Here is an 18,805-nt window from a genome sequence, read left to right as displayed (position 1 = left end):
TGACAGATCTTCTCCTCTTCTCACCGGTCATTCTGCTGGATCGTTCTCCATCAATACCTATGCTTCTTCCGCAAGGATCTCTCCAAAGTTGCCTGATGGTGTAGCGGTATCTACGATTTCGAAATACGTATATCACTGGGTTTGAGGCGCTTGAAATAAAAGAGCAGTAACTACCTATGAAGGCAAACCATGGACCAACGTTGTCCTCCTCGTCAAAAGGCCAAACGGCATAGGCAATTGTTGGAATATAACACACGAAGTATGTTACAATTGCCATTGCAACAGTTTTAGCAGCCTTGATATCCATCTTCAGACGAACTTCGGCTTGAAGCTGAGGCAAATTCAGCAGCATTCTCTGCAAAGAAGAGTACAATGATATGGGCAAGTTGTTTAAAGGAATTTAAACTTTAACTTCAATGGCTTACGAAAGTCTTTGGCAAAACGGAGGGTTAGCCTACAATTCCGATTATTTATTAAGTGATGTTTATCCTAAGCCGCTGTCGACGACATTCAAACCGTGGAATAACTAACAGTAGCAAGAAACTACTGTTTATTTTCTCAGATTCCTGCCCATAACAGCAAAGCTACTTCTTCATTTGGATATTTTCTTTCGTGCGCTTCTTTCATCCCTGAGTTATAAGTGACATTTTGATCCTATGTTTTATTTTTCGTATAACTGTTCCGTGCGTTCAGATAGTTGTTCTTGGGTGATCGTTACGTGAAGTAAATTGCCACTGCGCCTGCGCCCTGTTCTCAACGTCAAGGACTGATTCACCCTCTTACCCAGTAAGGAACGAAGACTCGAGGAACGAGATTGGGACTGATTAAACCGACCGACCAAAGTCGATGTCACGGATGTCACGTCCTCCGAAACAGTTTTAAATAAACAACAAACTATAAATATGAAAAAAAGAAATTTGGAAAGAAACACCAAAAGGGTTAGCACGAAAGGGATAGAATACCCAAGCGAGGCCTAACCCCAACCTAGTTGGAAGCCACACGCGTGCCGCACCCCACCAGCTGAACGCCCGCAACAGGCTATTTTTTTTAAGGAGTTATTATTTCAATTCTGAAAATATTTCCACATAGGCCTGCGTGATATTATGTATTCAACCCTTTTGTTAACAGAAAACAGTAGCTAGTGTTGAAAATTTAATACGTAACATATACTATGTGATGTGTGATGATCATCTTATATACAACATTTCTTTTAATTCAGAGGTGGACTATGTAATAAATTTATTGATCAACTGGAACTATGCTCCAATCCGTTCACGTGTAACATTATTTTGTGGGTTAACAAATTACCCAGCGAAATCGCGCGGAATATCGCCCAATACTTAACCGACGATGCCGTGGGCCGAGTTGGCTAAAATCAGGGGACCGCAAGATTGAGCAGGATAATTGTTTTTTATTCAACACATTGATAACAAAGCACCCAAGCTTTATTTTATTTTATATTGTGCAGTGATGCAATGTGTTGAATGATAATTCTTAAATGGACGTAGCCAATTTTGGGCGTTCAAAGGCGGCTTGAAAATTAGACATATAAGCAAAGAATGTGTTCTTTGCAAATCGCAAATTAAACTTTAGAAAGTCTACAATTCAAATTGCATCAAATTATCTGAAAAGGAAATTACTGTTTGTTTTATAAAGCAGCTAAACTAACTGAAGATGCGATTCAGGAAATTACTTCAGTTCACTCATAATAATTTTGCGAGAGGAGGAGATTGTTTTAAATTTGAAGCGAAGGTAAACGACTTCATTGAAAGAGAACAGTGCTTTTTTTTTCTCAGATCCTATACGAAAGCAGAAATGTAGAAATTACGTAAATCGATGTTAAAAGCTGATCAAACGCGCGCTACGTCAGTTAGGAAAAGAAAGAAATCTGATTGCATTTTAACCGGACTTCACATCTAACCGGCGATACTAACAGTGTCAAGTACATTTTATGACTTCAGAAAGGCTCTATTCACGTACCTGTCTATTTGCGCAACTGAAAAACAGTCTTATAACTTAAGCGTAACATTGTTTTCACGGCAAAATTTATGATAAAGAAATAATTGAAATTTTAGACTACCGTATTTTAGAGTTTTAAATTACTTGCCTGTTTTTTCTTCTGAAAAATCATGTAACTAGTGTAGACTCCAAGCGCGGTTGCAGCCGCAATGAATAGACATATAAGAGGTGTTAACAATACTTTTCGTTGATGGAAAATTCGAGATCTGGATACCATCAAAGGTTGGTCGTCCAAATCCATATGATGCAAGGGTATTGAAGTCAATGCCACAACGATGGTGCAGACCAGCCAGATAAGAAAGACTATTACACAAGCTTTCGTGGTTGTCTTCCACGTAAAATACTTGAGATCGAAATACAGAGCAAAGAATCTGTCCAGCATAAGTGCAAACATGGATGTCGCGTTCAAGAGAGTGAATTCCAGATGTGATGAACTCGAAATTATGGTCCATGCCTTGCCTTTCAGCCAACTGGTTTTCAAGATAAAGTACATGACAAACATTGGGACGTTGAAAAGGCCGTTGAAAAAGTCAAGCGCGGCAAGGTTGGCAAAAAGAATGTTTGGAAAATTGCGAAGATTCTTGAAACGACAAAAGATGGCGAGGAAGGATCCATTACCGATCACCGATACGAAAATTAGCTTCACCGAGAGAAGTAGCATTAAAACTTGGTCGGTCAGAGACGCTTGTTGAACTATCATTTTATCTTGTGTTGTATAATTGCTGCATACAAACTCACAGAATTGAAAACAAATGACATTAATTGGGGAAGGGCTTCGAACATCCGCTTACACGCTTGCCTTAATAATCATTTCCTGTGACAAAAACTAAAATGAAGAATCATTATTAGACGCAGCAGGACGCTATTGGAAGATTTATTTTAATATCAAGGAAATTTCTTTTACTTCAGGGAGCAGGGATCGCAGCGCAGTGGCGAGAGCACACGCCTCTCAACAATGTGGCCCGGGTTCGATTCCCGGACTCGACGTCATATGTGGGTTGAGTTTGTTGTTGGTTATCGTCCTTGCTGCGAGAGGTTTTTTCGCGGTAGTCTGGTTTTCCCTTCTCCTCAAAAACCAATATTCGATCTGGAGAGTGTCCCCATACTGTAAAGCGTATTTGACCATCTCGTCATGGACTTAGGTGCTATACAAATTTACTAGAGCGGTTTCCAATTGAGTGTCGTAAAGCCAAAACCGAAATTAATTACTTTGGCCAATCGCAAAAGATGTAAACAGCAGAACGAGCCAATCAGAATCCGAAGCAAATAAATGTATCCGTTGTTAAGCGCGGGAAAACACATGCGATCGAGGCAGATTGGTTTTGGTTTGGATTCCCATTGGTTGAGAAAATGGCGCAAGTTTTGTTAACCAATCACAGAGCGTAGTAATGCAAAACAAAAGTAAACGCGAAATTGCTTTCTACACTCAATTGAAAACCGCTCTAATATCATTACAGCCATGACAAGTAAAAGCGAAACCTTTGCCAGGAAGACACCCGTTTGTATTGCCTTGTTTCTTGACGTGATATCACTGTTAGATTGTTGTTTCGATGATAGCGGAAAGAAATTAAACTGACTGAACTCTGGCTGAGAAACGTTGTTTCTTTTTGACAAAACTGTTCCTTGCTCTGAGGAAGCTCTAAAAATATGTTTTACAATGTTATTTTTGTGCGTTGTTGGTGGGTCGATTTTTGGCTGGCTGGTTTTGTTGTTGTTGTCACTTATGTCCAGAAATGTGCCTAACCCTGAATTTGGTTACTTTATATAAGACAGAACGTTTTGCCTCTTTCATATACCTTACCTTCATATTTGACAGAATTATTTGTCTTTTGGTAAGAATTTACAGTATGGGACACCTTCTACCAGTCAGGACTGAAAGATTAAAGAACTTTGTAACTATGAAGTACCGGACTATAATCTAGATTTCTCTATTATGATTATATATTATTAATCCTTGAACTTTAATCGGTCAGGAATTCAGTCATGGACTGCAAATGCTAGAATAAACTATATTATTAATCTAGCCTCCATTGCACCGGATGAATCACCATCATGGTAGCACAGCTTCACCCAGCCTCACCCTCCCCTCTCAGGACTTACCCATTGAAATTCTTTACTCTCCTCAGCTGAGTGGCGTAGCACTGGTGATAATAGGAGCCTGGACGCTAATGTTTGAGAGCCAGTATACCGTGCTTCTGGGAAGCTCGTGGTTTCTCATCATTGTCGGTCTTATGATTGGCACCGGGGGACTCATCGTGATTGTGTGCATCTGCGGTTGCTATGGAATCCTCAAGGAGCACAGATATTTCCTCATTTCGGTAAGTAGAGCAGATTCCTTAGGGTTCGCACGCCCTAGAGAATTTATCCGAGACTAGTTACTAACTGTTAAACGAAGTTTTCTATCAAGTAGACTGGTTGCAGTCTGTTTCTCTCTTGAAGATTGTGTAGTGGAAAAGCGTAGCTGAAAATTTGGAAATACAACTATATTGTAGCTTGCGCTCGACGGATTGATTAACCCTCGACAGATGTTGAAAGCAAAGGGGGTCTGCAAGCAGCCAGCTTACCATTGGAACTACCCAATTTCTTAAAATCCCCTTAAAGTGTTTGGTTACTGCGACCTCTCCTCTTCAGTCAAATTTTCGTTGCATTGAAGTATCCTTAAATTGCACTTGCTCCTGCCCCCGCCTCCCCCCCCCCCCCCTCCGCGCTTACTCCGTGTACATGAATGGGACCTGTTCCCAGAACTCATTCTTACAAGAACTCCGCCCTGAAACCAATTACCTTCTTTTACACACTTGTCCCGGGTTATGTTCTCTTGTGTGTTCCGACCTTTAATCAATAAATGCCACAAAAATGGGTTATTTTATTTCATGTTGCGCGCTTTTGCCCCTTTGCCTTCAATTGTGGACAGTTTATTCTCCTACAGGTTGGGAGTAGGTACGTGGTTATAACAAATAAGGAACCCCCATTCGAGTCTGGAGGGATAGGGTTTATATAAGACCACCGAGGTAAAGGTCATGACTGAGCATACATTTTTTTAACGGACAGTCGGCTTAACGGGGTTAACGGTTGCACAAATTTCTTTTCGATTTAAAACAAAACGCCGTAATGCTAAGGTTGTTGTATTGACGCAGTACCCATCCTCTGAGCCCTGAATCTATGTTTCCCACGTATTCTTCTCGATCATTTTGACTCATTTTGTTATGAATTACTTTACAGTTTCTAATCATGTTGACGCTGATCTTCATAATCGAATGCTCAATAGGAGTTGCAGCTTTTCTACACCGAGCTCAGGTAAGAAGATACACCAACTCTTGTCAAGCATAACTTTCAAAGTTGTTCAAATAGACAAACTTCTCTTTCATTGCAGTTCAGCATGCGCACGGAGAGAATTTTGCTGTAAGAATTGGCTATACAGATATTTCCAATTTTTTTTATCCCTTCGTGATTTCTGTAGAGAAAGTTCCAAGTTTGCTTAATGGGGCACACATCAATTGAAAACAGATCTAGATTTCATAGTTAAAACTGTTTCGCTCCATCTCACTGCGCTTAAATTGTTTCGATTTACCCTGCTAGCAGAGGGTTTCATTCTGGCAATTTCCTTTAACATGTACCGTGTGAAGTCGTTCGTGTCTCTGGTAGTTCGCGCGCGTAGTTGGCTCTAAACAAGCCAATTACACGAAACACCAGAGACGCGAACTACTGCTAGCAGCATTAGTTTCGATTTCACACCAAGATTGGATTATCCCCTCTAATCGGAACGTAAAGAATTAGATCGGTTAAAAGCGACGAATTATTCGTCTATGAACTGTTTCTATACCGACCCAAAACAATGCTAATTTTAATCGCTGGTCAGAAATTTTCCCACTGATAACAGTTATTATTAAATTCTCAGCCTCGGATATTGCATTTCTAGCGTTCTGATTGGTTCACTAAATCTCGGTTATCGGCTCATATACCGCAGTTTGACCTTATATGGAAAACGAAAGCCGCAAGTGTCGCTAAGCTAAATTTTTTTTCGGTGAGGGTAAAAGGAGGAATGAGTTTGCGGAATGGAATGTGGAATGACGTGCGGAATGGCATAATTATGCAAAATACGAATTGCGGAATGACATAATTATGCGAAATACGATTTATGCATAATGACTCACAGAAATACATTAAACTGAAAAAGCGCGCCTTTTTTTGGGCGCCAATTTGCAAATACAGCCTTTTTGTAACCATTCAACCGAAAAATGCATCACAAAAACCCAAACGATGGTATCTTCGAATGCAAACATTTTTCCTTCGATTCTCATCGCATAGCCGTTGATGCAACATAGCAGCTCGTGGACTTTTATCGTTCGCGAGTGAACACAAGATTTGTAATACATTTGCATTAAAGAGGCTTGTTTATTTACGTAACCTGGTTTCCATTCCACACGAGTCGTCCGCCATTACGGGAGATGTATACAACTCAATCGAAGGCTGGTTAAACTTGACATGTTTCAAGCTTTCACAGCGCCTCGCAGGAAAAAGACGTGAGTAAAGAACCGCCTCTGTTTATTTTTGAAACGATTTATGTCACTTGTCGAGGATTTATCTGGTTATGACGAATGTGTTGTGGTTCGGTCATGCTCACAGCCAAACACACACACACGCAAAAAATAAATAAATAAATGAAAACGAAAATTAAAATTTAACCGCAATCTATACCGCAAAACTCTTTCCCCGTATTTTGACGTGTAGATTTCGGTTTTTTATTTTCGAAGGAAGGATCTTGATGTAACAAATTTTCAAGTCCAACATTTTATAAGAAACTATATCTAAGCAATTCGGGAAAGATCCATACATTATTTATCCATGCACAACTGTCACACTAACCCACTTCCAAAAACGACGAGCGTGAAAACAGAGTGTGAGTCACAAAATGTATAGATAATTATGCATGGGGCTGTGCAGATATCTATTGCGCGTTTTTAGTGTCAAAATTCAAACTATCAATTCAAACATTCGATCCTTCAATTCAAACCTGCAATTGTTCGGTTCAAACATTCGATCCTTCAATTCAAATCTGCAATTGTTCGGTTCAAACTTTCGATCCTTCAATACAAACATTCAATCCTTCAGTGCAAAAATGAAATGGGTCGATTCAAACATTCCATCATTCAATCCAAATATGGAAGTGTTTGTTTCAAACATTCGATTCTTCAATCCAAACACCCTTTTCTTCAATCCAGAAATGCCATTCTTCTAGTTAAACATGCATTCATTGTATTGTCTGGCCTATCATTCAGTTCAAGCATGCATTTCGTCGATTCAAACATGCCATTTTTCAATTCAAACATTTGATCATTCAATCCAAACGTGTATTTCTTCAATCAAATCCTGAAACTCAAACACTACACCATAAATTCCGCGTTCAATTTCGATAGAAAATGCTGAAATCCTGCTGTTGAAACATTCTGCACTTTAATTTTAAGATATGAAATCCAGATTATAAATTCAAACATAGTCTCACAATGTAGTTGTGCAGTGGCTCGATTCAAACATTCACTTCGGCGATTCAAACATTCACTTCGGCGATTTAAACATTCAGCTCAGCAATCCAAACTTTCAGTTCCTCTCCAGTAGTCTGGAACCGAGGGGACTCTGTAAAACAAGGATACGGACGGGCGGATGAAATGAAATCCCGGTTTTAAGTTCCCCTCCCCTGCTAATAAATCGCCTCGATTTTTGGGCCATCTATTTGTAAACGAAAATTTTATTGCGTGATAAACCCCTACCACTCTTCCACTTATAGGCCCATCTTTGATCTTTATATAAACACGTAACACCCCTTGCCCCCTTGCCCCTAAAAAAGCCGGTGACATTTCCTTTTTACGTATCCCCACCCGTAACCGGAATTTTACGGTATTATGGTCTGTGCCTTATTACAAGAGCCTGTGAAGTTTTCGTAGACTCAACCTATTTTTGACTTTTTTGGTTTTCCTTGTTTTACCTGATTGGTGAGTATCACAGGTCTCGCAGAGGTAAACCCATAAATGGTTGGATTGCTCAGTAGCTCAACAACAGTAACTCAAGTAGCTCTACAAACATGTATTGTAACCACACTTACACCCCAGGGGAAGGGGGACTCTTACATAAAACTGAAGGGACAAGCCGTCAAAAATGTTGAACAGAATGTTCCAAAATGGAACAGACTCTCTTGGCATAGGTGTGGCCCCAATGTAGTTACAAAATATTGAAATAATCAAGCAGTTTCCTCATTGCACAGAACAAAAAAGCTTTCCTTTGAGGTTTGGAAAACAGAGATTTAGATTTCCACCGCAATGGTACAAAACTGCACATTTTCAACCCCTGTCAGGGACAAGCATTTTTACATCGCCCTAAAATTGACCTCCCATTTCCCCTTGAGGTGTAGAGCAATAATAACTAACTGTTCACATGGAGCCTAACGTTTGGCAACAACAACAACAAGCAAGAGAGGATCAAAAGTATGAATTCTCCATACATGTTCCGATACTTACCCAGCTGTTCACTATTTTTGCCTTTTTTTTAGGTCAACCATACAACCAGAGTTTTTTTTTTTTTATTTACGTACACAGAATTTTTTTAAAATTAATTTTTATGATTCTTGATGACTGACCTAAAAATAAACCATCATTCCAAAAAGTCACGTATGACCATTAGAGGATTAAGCCCAAACATATACTTGATCCTCTCTAATGACAACCAAAACTATATCCACCATAACTTTAGCTGGTAATTCTAGTTGTCATAGCAGTTTCCATGTCCACATATATAACGCTTGTAATATGAAAACTCTACAAACAGTATCTTCATTTAACATAAAGTTTGAAGATACTTAAGCATAATAAAAACAAGGCTGTTTTCACGCCAAAAAATGAGTTGTTCATTACATAATTAGTTATGTAATGTAATTTGAAAACAACTCAACAAACTTATCGTTTTCAAAGTGATGTTGTAATGTTCTTGCTTACAGTTTGTAAAATGTCAAAAAAAAAAAAATGATTCAATGTGGAACCTAGCCAGTCGTGCATGGATAAATAATGTATGGGGCTGTGCGGAAATCTTTCCCGAATTACTTAGATATAGTTTCTTATAAAATGTTTGACTTGAAAATTTGTTACATCAAGATCCTTCCTTCGAAAATAAAAAACCGAAATCTACACGTCAAAATACGGGGAAAGAGTTTTGCGGTATAGATTGCGGTTAAATTTTAATTTTCGTTTTCATTTATTTATTTAATTTTTTGCGTGTGTGTGTGTTTGGCTGTGTATGATAAATTGATATTGATTAATATAAAACGTAATGCACTTGTCATCGGCTTCCCCGAGGGGGGGGACCCCGGGCTGATGTGGGGGAATACGGGGACTTTATGGGGACTTTGCAACAAATTTCTTCCCTTGTGGTGGGGGAAATGTGGGGACTTAGATTTTTGAATGCCCTACTCTCGGGGAAAATATGGGGACTTCGCTTATGTTCAACTGAGAGGAGATTGGGGACGATTTTTGTTCGTTCGATCGATGGCAAGATGGTGGAGGAGAACAAGAAGGTATGTTTTAAAATCCATTGTTTTTTGTCTATCTAACAGATCATCCGTCAAAAATTTGTACGTATTTGTAGGCATAGGCAACTTTAAAACTTTCTCTGTGTATATATTATTGTTTATAGAGGTCACTGTTAAAGGTCAACAGGTCGTCTTTAGTTAGTGATATAATAGAAGCGGTCTGTTAAATTGTTAAGGATAGAAAAAGTTGATTTTTTTTTTAAATTTTCACAAGAATGTTAATTTCTGAAGCATCACAGCAACTGCTCAGAGTACTCAGGAAACTTAAGGACGCTGTGTTTAGAAGCAGCAATGAACCATCATGATAGTGTGTTTTCTCTTGTTCTTCATCAGTCCGGATAGATTGAAAACAGATTCTGGGGAATTCAGGACTGAATGAAAAGTTGAAATTTTCACCATACTGTGCATGTACAGTAAGAGGAGTGATTTATAGTAACTTATGGAGTATTCGAGAAAAAATAATTAAAGTTCAGTTTTCATCAGAATGCAAAGTCCGAGTGTTTGCCGACTGTTTAAAGAACCCAAATAAAGTTCTGAAGTGCATCTTCAAATCCAGTTGGGTTCGCCAAATACTGGGGACTTTGCAAGAAACAAATCCCGCACGGGTGGGGAAATACAAGAACTTTGAAATACACAATTAGCAAAGTCCCCATATCAGCCCGGGGTCCCCCCCTCGGGGAAGCCGATGACAAGTGCATAAAACAACGGAAATGAGCATGACCGAACCACAACACATTCGTCATAACCAGATAAATCCTTGACAAGTGACATAAATCGTTTCAGAAATAAACAGAGGCGGTTCTTTACTCACGTCTTTTTCCTGCGAGGCGCTGTGAAAGCTTGAAACATGTCAGGTTTAACCAGCCTTCGATTGAGTTGTATACATCTCCCGTAATGCATGGCGGACGACTCGTGTGGAATGGAAACCAGGTCACGTAAATAAACAAGCCTCTTTAATGCAAATGTATTACAAAATCTTGTGTTCACTCGCGAACGATAAAAGTCCACGAGCTGCCATGTTGCATCAACGGCCATGCGATGAGAATCGAAGGAAAAAGGTTTGAATTCGAGGATACCATCGTTTGGGTTTTTGTGATGTATTCTTCGGTTGAATGGTTACAAAAAGGCTGAATTTGCAAATTGGCGCCCAAAAAAAAGGCGCGCTTTTTCAGTTTAATGTATTTCTGTGAGTCATTATGCATAAATCGTATTTTGCATAATTATGTCATTCCGCAATTCGTATTTTGCATAATTATGCCATTCCGCACGTCATTCCACATTCCATTCCGCAAACTCATTCCTCCTTTTACCCTCACCGATTTTTTTTTCGGCGGAAAGCAAAAGTTTCTTCGGAAAAATGTAGAAAAAAAAGGAAAAGAAATAAATACCAAACAATGCCATATCAATATAACAACAATAAAAGCCACAAAGGTCGGTATGACACTATTTAATGGTACGTATCTCTGAAGTTTCCTTTAAAATCTTCAAAATTGCAAGATTTTACGAGTTTTTAGATCACATAACAACAATAACAACCGGTTACCTTCAAAAATTTCAGGATGGCTTGCAAATCCTGGCGGTAAGAGGTTAAAGCCAATCGAAGAAATTTCTCAGGAAGAGCTTCATGCCTGCCTTTATGTTTTTAGGAATTTACGAGGACTTCAGATGGTTCATCTATGAAATCCGTACGAGCGGCGGCCATAATGTTGATTCGTTTCCGTCGCTCGGCACCACTCAGCAAAACATTTGCACTAATGTGCACAGCTCTTACGCTTCTCAAATAAGCTTAAAGTTTAAAAACTTGCACTGAATGCTTGTCTCAGTGAGGTTGTACCTGGTACACTTGGACGTGCCTGAAGTGTTTTAAATCGTCCGCGAGGAATTCAGTTCCGCATGAAAAAAGCCGTCCTTGCCCTGATCTCTTCCTTCGCTCGGCACCACAAAGCAGAACATTTGCTCAAATGTGCACAACTATTACGCTTCTCGATGAGCTGGAACTTCAAAAGCACTTGAATGCTAGTCTCAGAAAGGTTATAATTCGTACATGTTTCTTGAATTTTAGATGTCAGACTGTGTCCGATTTTCTTCGCTTTCGATTTTTCATTCAACTCCGTTTGCAAAGCGCTGCGCGTGTCATGTGATCATTAGGTTTCGCGCGCTTTGGTCGGAAGTTGCCTCAACATCCGGTCGTTTAAATTTGAAAGAAATTTTTTTCTTAAAATATAAAAATTCAGTAAACTTCAACATTAATGTCCAAACGCGGAGAATTTAATAAAACAATTATTCCATTCGCGCTTGTTGGATATAAGATTAGTTATAGCCAACGGCTCGTTGGCTATTTACCATCTCATATCCAACGCGCGCTCATGGAATAATTATTAATTATTAAATTCTCAGCCTCGGATATTGCATTTCTAGCGTTCTGATTGGTCCACTAAATCTCGGTTATCAGCTCATATACCGTAGTTTGACCATATATGGAAAACGAAAGCCCCAGGTGTCACTAAGCTAATTTTTTTTTCGGCGGGAAACAAAAGTTTGTTCTGAAAAATGTAGAAAAAAAAGGAAAAGAAAGAAATACCAAACAATGCCATCTCAATATAACAACAATAAAAGCCACAAAGGTCGGTATGACACTATTTAATGGTACGTATCTCTGAAGTTTCCTTTAAAATCTTCAAATTGCAAGATTTTACGCTTTTTTAGATCACATAACAACAACAATAAAGACCGGTTACCTTCAAAAATTTCAGGATGGCTGGCAAATCCTGGCGGTAAGAGGTTAAAGCCAATCGAAGAAATTTCTCAGGAAGAGCTTCACGCCTGCCGTTATGTTTTTAGGAATTTACGAGGACTTCAGATGGTTCATCTATGAAATCCGTACGAGCGGCAGCCATAATGTTCGTTTCCGTCGCTCGGCACCACTCAGCAAAACATTTGCACTAATGTGCATAGCTCTTACGCTTCTCAAATAAGCTAAAACTTGCACTGAATGCTTGTCTCAGTGAGGTTGTACCTCGTACACTTGGACGTGCCCTGATCTCTTCCTTCGCTCGGCACCACACAGCAGAACATTTGTTCAAATGTGCACAACTATATTTTAGGCTTCTCGATGAGCTGGAACTTCAAAAGCAGCTTGAATGCTAGTCTCAGAAAGGTTATAATTCGTACTTTTAAACGTTTCTTGAATTTTAGATGTCCGACTGTGTCCGATTTTCTTCGCTTTCGATTTTTCATTCAACTCCGTTTGCAAAGCCCTGCGCGTGTCATGTGATCATTAGGGTTTCGCGCGCTTTGGCCGGAGGTTGCCTCAACATCCGGTCGTTTAAATTTGAAAGAAATGTTTTCTTAAAATATAAAAATTGGGTAAACTTCAACAGCAATGTCCAAACGCTTGTTGGATATGAGATTAGTTATAGCCAACTCGGCGCTTCGCGCCTCGTTGGCTATTTACCATCTCATATCCAACGCGCGCTCATGGAATAGTTGTTAAATATCTGTACGGCACTTCTTCGAGGTGATTTACGCTAGCTGCATTACAAACCCACAAGATGCTAACTGGCGATTTTACCCTTTTCCTAGATTGAGGAGGATTTAGATAAAACGACTATCGATAGAATGAATGAGTACGGTACCTCAGATGATGTTAAAGATTCCTTTGACCTCCTTCAACAGAGGGTAAGAAACTTCTCTTTTGATTCCCTCATTTTGTTTTATCTGCAGCCACTGCGTATATATTGAACAGTGCCTCTTTTGTTAGTGTGCATACGTTCTTCGCAAAGTTGGTCTGAGAAAATGGGTTTTCATGCACGGTGCCTCCTAGTGCAAAGTTAAAATTTTGAAGAAGAACACAACATTTTTTTAATTTTTAAGTTATGTTTCGGTCGTTACAACATCCATCGTCAGTTACGAAATAAGTTACAGAATTAAATTTCGTATAAGATTGACTTTTGTTATTAAATTAATCAGAAAAACTAACGCAGAGAGATTTCGACGTTTCGATGACATGACCTGTCATCATTATCAAGAAAATGAAGAAAATTTACATAAGTAAGTAGACAAAACTAAACTGAAAACAATAGTCCATTGTTCTGAGCCAGTGAATCATCAAGTGACCTCACACAAAGGAAAACCAAAGTCAAGTGAATAACTTAGCACGTATTGAGTCTGATTGGATGTTAAGACTTGGTCTGTACTTCTTAATCAGGAGCATCTCGTAAACCAGACAGGAAGATGGACTGTCTGGTTTACGAGATGCTCCTGATTAAGAAGTAAAGACCAAGTCTTAACATCCAATCAGACTCAATACGTGCTAAGTTATTCACTTGACTTTGGTTTTCCTTTGTGTGAGGTCACTTGATGATTCACTGGCTTAGAACAATAGACTATTGTTTTCAGTTTAGTTTTGTCTACTTACTTATGTAAATTTTCTTCATTTTCTTGATAATGATGACAGGATGTCATCGAAACGTCGAAATCTCTCTGCGTTAGTTTTTCTGAAGAATAAAATTTGAAATAAATATATAACACTAATAAGAAATAATTGTTACCGCTGACCTTTGTGTTATGTTTAGTCTTGCGCATGCGTGTATTTGGCTCTACGAACGATGTTCACGAGGGTCACGGAGTTAAACCTCAGTAAATTCAGTTTCCTCAATTTAAGTTCAGTTTTTCTCTGGAAACTCTAAGTTTGTAATGTCGTGACAGCTCTGTTAGTTTTTTCTAACTGCACCTTGCGAAAGTATTTGTAATTAAATGTTAAGTTTCAGACGGATTAGTGTATGGTTGTAGCCGTTCGCAGCAACAACAATATACGAATACGTGACTAGTGAGAGTTATTCAGAGAGTTTTCGACTAACATGTTTCAGCTGTTGATTTAAGGAGGGCTTCTCCCAAAGGATATGTAAAGTAGCATGATTTAAAATGCTTAAAACAATTGGAGGAACATATCATATGTATTGTGGCAATTTTACGTTGTTGCAAGAGTTTGAATACGAGAGAAGCCCTCTGATCCATGTTATAAAATAAATCAGAGGAGGACAAAAAGAAGTTAGAGTAACTAACAGTACTCAACTTTTAGAGCGATAATTTTAATTTGATATTAGGTGCTTAGCTGATATGGTTCATTAAAGATATGATTGATTCCAAGCAAAGCTTTTTGTGTTACTGATGTGCATGTTGGCTACATTCTAGCACAAATGCTGTGGCAGCGTATCTTACGCCTCGTGGAACATTACGTCCTGGAAGCAGATGCCAGAAAATGTGAATTTGACCGTCCCAGAATCATGCTGCAAGACGATAACACCAGCCTGTGGCAAAAGAGACCACCCCTCAAACATCTACCATCAGGTATGAGGTGGCGGCTTTTATAGCAGCGCCTTATGTATTTGAGCTACTTTGCAATCATGCCAACTCGTCCAACCTACTCATTGTTGGTGAACTATTCAGGACCTGAATCGTTTAGTGAGGCGTTTAAGCTAATGCATTATGAACGAGCTATTAGCTCTTAGGCGTTACGTGTATAAATAAGTGATGCCACCGATGATGATGATGATGATGATGATGATGATGATGATGATGATGATGATGAAAGAGAATGTAGTCACCGTCGTTAGCTCAAGTTTCCATTAAGCGTTGCATTTCGTCATTTGATACAGTTGTTTGTATAGAAATGGGTACAGAACGATGGTGAAATGTACCAAAATTAACAATGCATGTGTAGGCCATGCAGACTGGGAATGTAGTTTAATGTTTTGCTCGTTAAACTAACTGTTTTGCTGACATTTGAGTAGCCGTCGCATATTTTGATAACATTCCCTTTCTTGGTTAGTTCTTTCACATTGATTGTGAACTACTTAAAAGTATCTGACAGTAGAATAGGTTATTTCCGAGTTTGTTTGAAACTCAGCATGAAAGCGAAGCTAAGTGCAACGCTTTTCATGTGAAAATTAATTTTGTTTGCATCCACGAATGAAAACTAATTTTCATAGCAAAAACTTTGCACTTCGCCTCACTTTCATAATGAGGTTCAAAGAGACTCGAAATTGGCCTATTTGTAATGGTCCAGTCCATTTCAAGATTGTAAATTAGTTTTTCTTAGGTTTCTATGCACAGTAGATAGATTTATAAGTCGCTTTGTTTGAAATTTGAAATTCAGACTGATCGGTCGTGTTCTTTTTCTACAGGGATGTATTTCAAAGTTGAGCAAGTATTTCCAAGATCAAATTTTTCTCTTGGGATTAATAGCATTGCTTTTAAGTGCTTTTCAGGTGAGTCACAATGGGACACATCAACTATTGTAATGAAAATGTGAGATTAATGACCAGTGTGATTTGGTTTCCCTTTCTTTGCATGGCTAATATGCCTTAGCAAATTAACGCATTGGTATCGCTTGTCCGCTAGGTTGGTTTCTCTGTAGGTTGCGTTGTTTTTGTTATTCAGCAGAGGTAACGTGGGATCTCAGAGTGCCTTCGCACACGCTTGTCGATACATTCGAAAACTTAGAAAGAAAACTGGTGCTCTAGGGCTCCGTGGCTTTATTTCAAAGCTCCGCCTAGCTGGAATCAGCATTTTTGTGTAGGAATTCTCTGTGCCTTTTACGGTTAGGATATTCATTTTTTCTGCTCACCTACTTATTAATTTCTTTTCACGTTTCTTTTTTTGTAGCTGATTGGAATTATTCTGTCCTCTTGTATGGTCCGATTAGTGGAGTACTACTGAGAAATATGAAGAAAACAATGGCTGGCGAGTCCGCGGCGTTGTTTGAGGATATTGCATCGGACAATCTCCAATTTCAACACTTATAAACACGTCAAGCTTTATCTTGCTTGTTTTAAAGGTCTACTCCATACGTGCTCGCTTTCTATCGGAAAGCTGTCCCGGCCGTTGTTATAAGCGGTAACGTGATAGCTAAATAAGCGAAGGAAGCACAAGAAATGTGTTTTTTTTTGAAAGTCATATGTTTATTAAAGATTTGAAACTAGTTTGTACAATTTTCTACGGAAATCGCGGGCGACCACCATCATTATCTTCTTCGTTGTCGTCACCGTCTTCTTCTTCTTCTTCTTCTTCTCATAAAATAAATAAAGCAGCTTTGACGAAACCATTGACTTTTGAAATTAAAGTACACAATGCTTTTACAAATGCAAGAATAAGCAGAAAATTATACAGATAAAAATTATAAGATAGTAAAACTGTATGCAACAAAAATGTACAATAAAGGATGCCACCGGGAAATTACGAATGTTAATTCAGGTTTCTGTCGCCTGTCAACAGGCACCTTGAAATCCAAGGGCTTCAGCCGAACGTATTGTTAGTGATAGCTTTCTATCTCCCCCTTCAACGGCATGTACCTCTTTGACTTCAGGGTTTATTTACTCCAATACCCTGTCCTAGGAACAGGTGGGAAAAACATTGTTGTAACTTCCATTCCGCCAAGCTCGTCCTCAGAGCCCTACCTGACGAGGTTGAAAATGATCTGGAAGAGCCTGAGGACTAGATTGTCAGTCTGCCTTTCCGTTTTTAATAATCGCGTCCCCTCCTCCTCCTCCCCCCTCCCCCCCTTCCCCGCCCCTCTCCTCGTGCCTCTTCCATTAGAGCGACTCCGGTAGTCTATAGAAAAAAAGCTCAGGGCATGAATTTCTACCAATTTAAATAGAGCCAGGAAAGGTGTCTAAATAAAAATAAACGTTTGTTCGAGTAAATGCGGTATTATATTAAACAATTTAAAAACAAGCCCGTCGGCCTGATGGAACAGCTGACAAGTATTTAATAAATTTGTATTACATTATTTAGTTGTTTTAGTAATAATACTATTACAAGTGTGTTGCTTATCCTGATCAGCTGGAAGATCCGACTTCAAATTACTCGTGATCAATCAATCAATCAATCAATCAATTAATGAATTTACTTAATAATAATAATAATAATAATAATAATAATAATAATAATAACAATAACAATAACAATAACAATAACAATAACAATAATAATAATAATAATAATAATAATAATAATAACAACAATAATAATAATAATAATAATATCTATTTAATAACTTTTTAATATAGCACAGACTAGAGATTATAATGAGATGCCTAAGCCAGAGGCTTACTTTAACTTTAATTTTCAGCATTTGAATAATTGCATCTTAGCTTTCACTAATTACTTTCAATGAAGGGGAGCTGTGCTTACACAACTGAGCTAGTTGCGGCTTTGAAAGCAGCTATCGTGTCTGCTTGTACAGCTGCCGCAGGAAGAGTGTTCCACATTGGTGCAGTTCTTACAAAAAAAGGAATACTTGTAAGCGTTTACAGACCCGTCCCTAGTAATGGAGTAGCCCCAAGGCCCACGCGAGTTCCTGAGGGAAGGACGTGTATGGTATATGGTACAGGTGGTCACGAAAACAAGTCGCTGCTGCTATATCTTCTATGTTTTAATTTTTTTCCCTGTTTATTCTCTAGATCTAGTGTAATGGTTACTTTTGTCTCTTTTAACTCAATTACCACTTAGCGAAATGAAATGAAATAAAATAAATAAATAAATAAACAAAGACAGCAGGAAATATTCATACTAAGTGAATCAGCCATATTTTCACATAGAATCACTGAAATGACCTGTTATATCAAAGGAACAAAATAAGTTAACGTGTAAAAGGAAGATATAACATACTATGCGAAAATATGGTTCACCGGTGAGGATTCGAATCCCGGTCTCCTGTGTTCAAGGCAGGTGAAGTTGAGGTGGCTGGCACCGATTGCTGCAAGTTTACTTTGACGGATCAGTACAACCACTCTTTGTCAGATGATGCAACAATAATGGTTTCAAAAACATGCCTAAACGTTGGCGAACAAGTAGTGGGCATTTTTCTCGACATAATAGGTTAGCATAGCAACATTACATTCTGTTTCAAAAACACCCCTTAGTTTACCTTTAAGTAGTTATAACTCAAAAACAAGCTCGGTGACCCTCCACATGTTATTATGTTTAAGTAATCAGTATATCCAACAGATACAACTTTTTACAAAATTAGAAAAAATTCTTCTAGAGGAGTTCAGAGCCACCTGAAGGGTGGGGTACACATTAATTTGGATGGAATTTTCAGAGGTTTAACGAAGGGATAGAAGCCGAAGAAAATGATTTTTGGAACACTAACAGACCGTTAATACCCAAGCAAGAGCACCCCAGGTTGCTAGTCGGGACTAACTTGGTATT

General features: G+C 38.7%; 1 protein-coding gene across 1 annotated transcript in view; it reads left to right on the top strand.

Annotated features, from left to right (window-relative positions):
- LOC146484563 (CD151 antigen-like) overlaps nucleotides 1-16,575 on the top strand; it is a 21,301-nt gene extending 4,726 nt beyond the window's left edge. The window contains exons 2-7 of the mRNA XM_085104515.1: nucleotides 4,146-4,337; nucleotides 5,239-5,313; nucleotides 13,175-13,270; nucleotides 14,786-14,941; nucleotides 15,778-15,861; nucleotides 16,259-16,575. Coding sequence (XP_084960641.1) covers nucleotides 4,146-4,337; nucleotides 5,239-5,313; nucleotides 13,175-13,270; nucleotides 14,786-14,941; nucleotides 15,778-15,861; nucleotides 16,259-16,312 — 657 coding nt within the window. The 3' untranslated portion in view covers nucleotides 16,313-16,575. The remainder of the gene's footprint in view (nucleotides 1-4,145; nucleotides 4,338-5,238; nucleotides 5,314-13,174; nucleotides 13,271-14,785; nucleotides 14,942-15,777; nucleotides 15,862-16,258) is intronic.
- Nucleotides 16,576-18,805: the final 2,230 nt, after the last annotated feature.

This window comes from Pavona decussata, unplaced genomic scaffold (genome assembly GCF_977016875.1).
Source record: "Pavona decussata unplaced genomic scaffold, jaPavDecu1.1 SCAFFOLD_32, whole genome shotgun sequence".
Classification (NCBI taxonomy): domain Eukaryota; kingdom Metazoa; phylum Cnidaria; class Anthozoa; order Scleractinia; family Agariciidae; genus Pavona; species Pavona decussata.
This window is presented reverse-complemented; position numbering and strand designations above follow the sequence as displayed.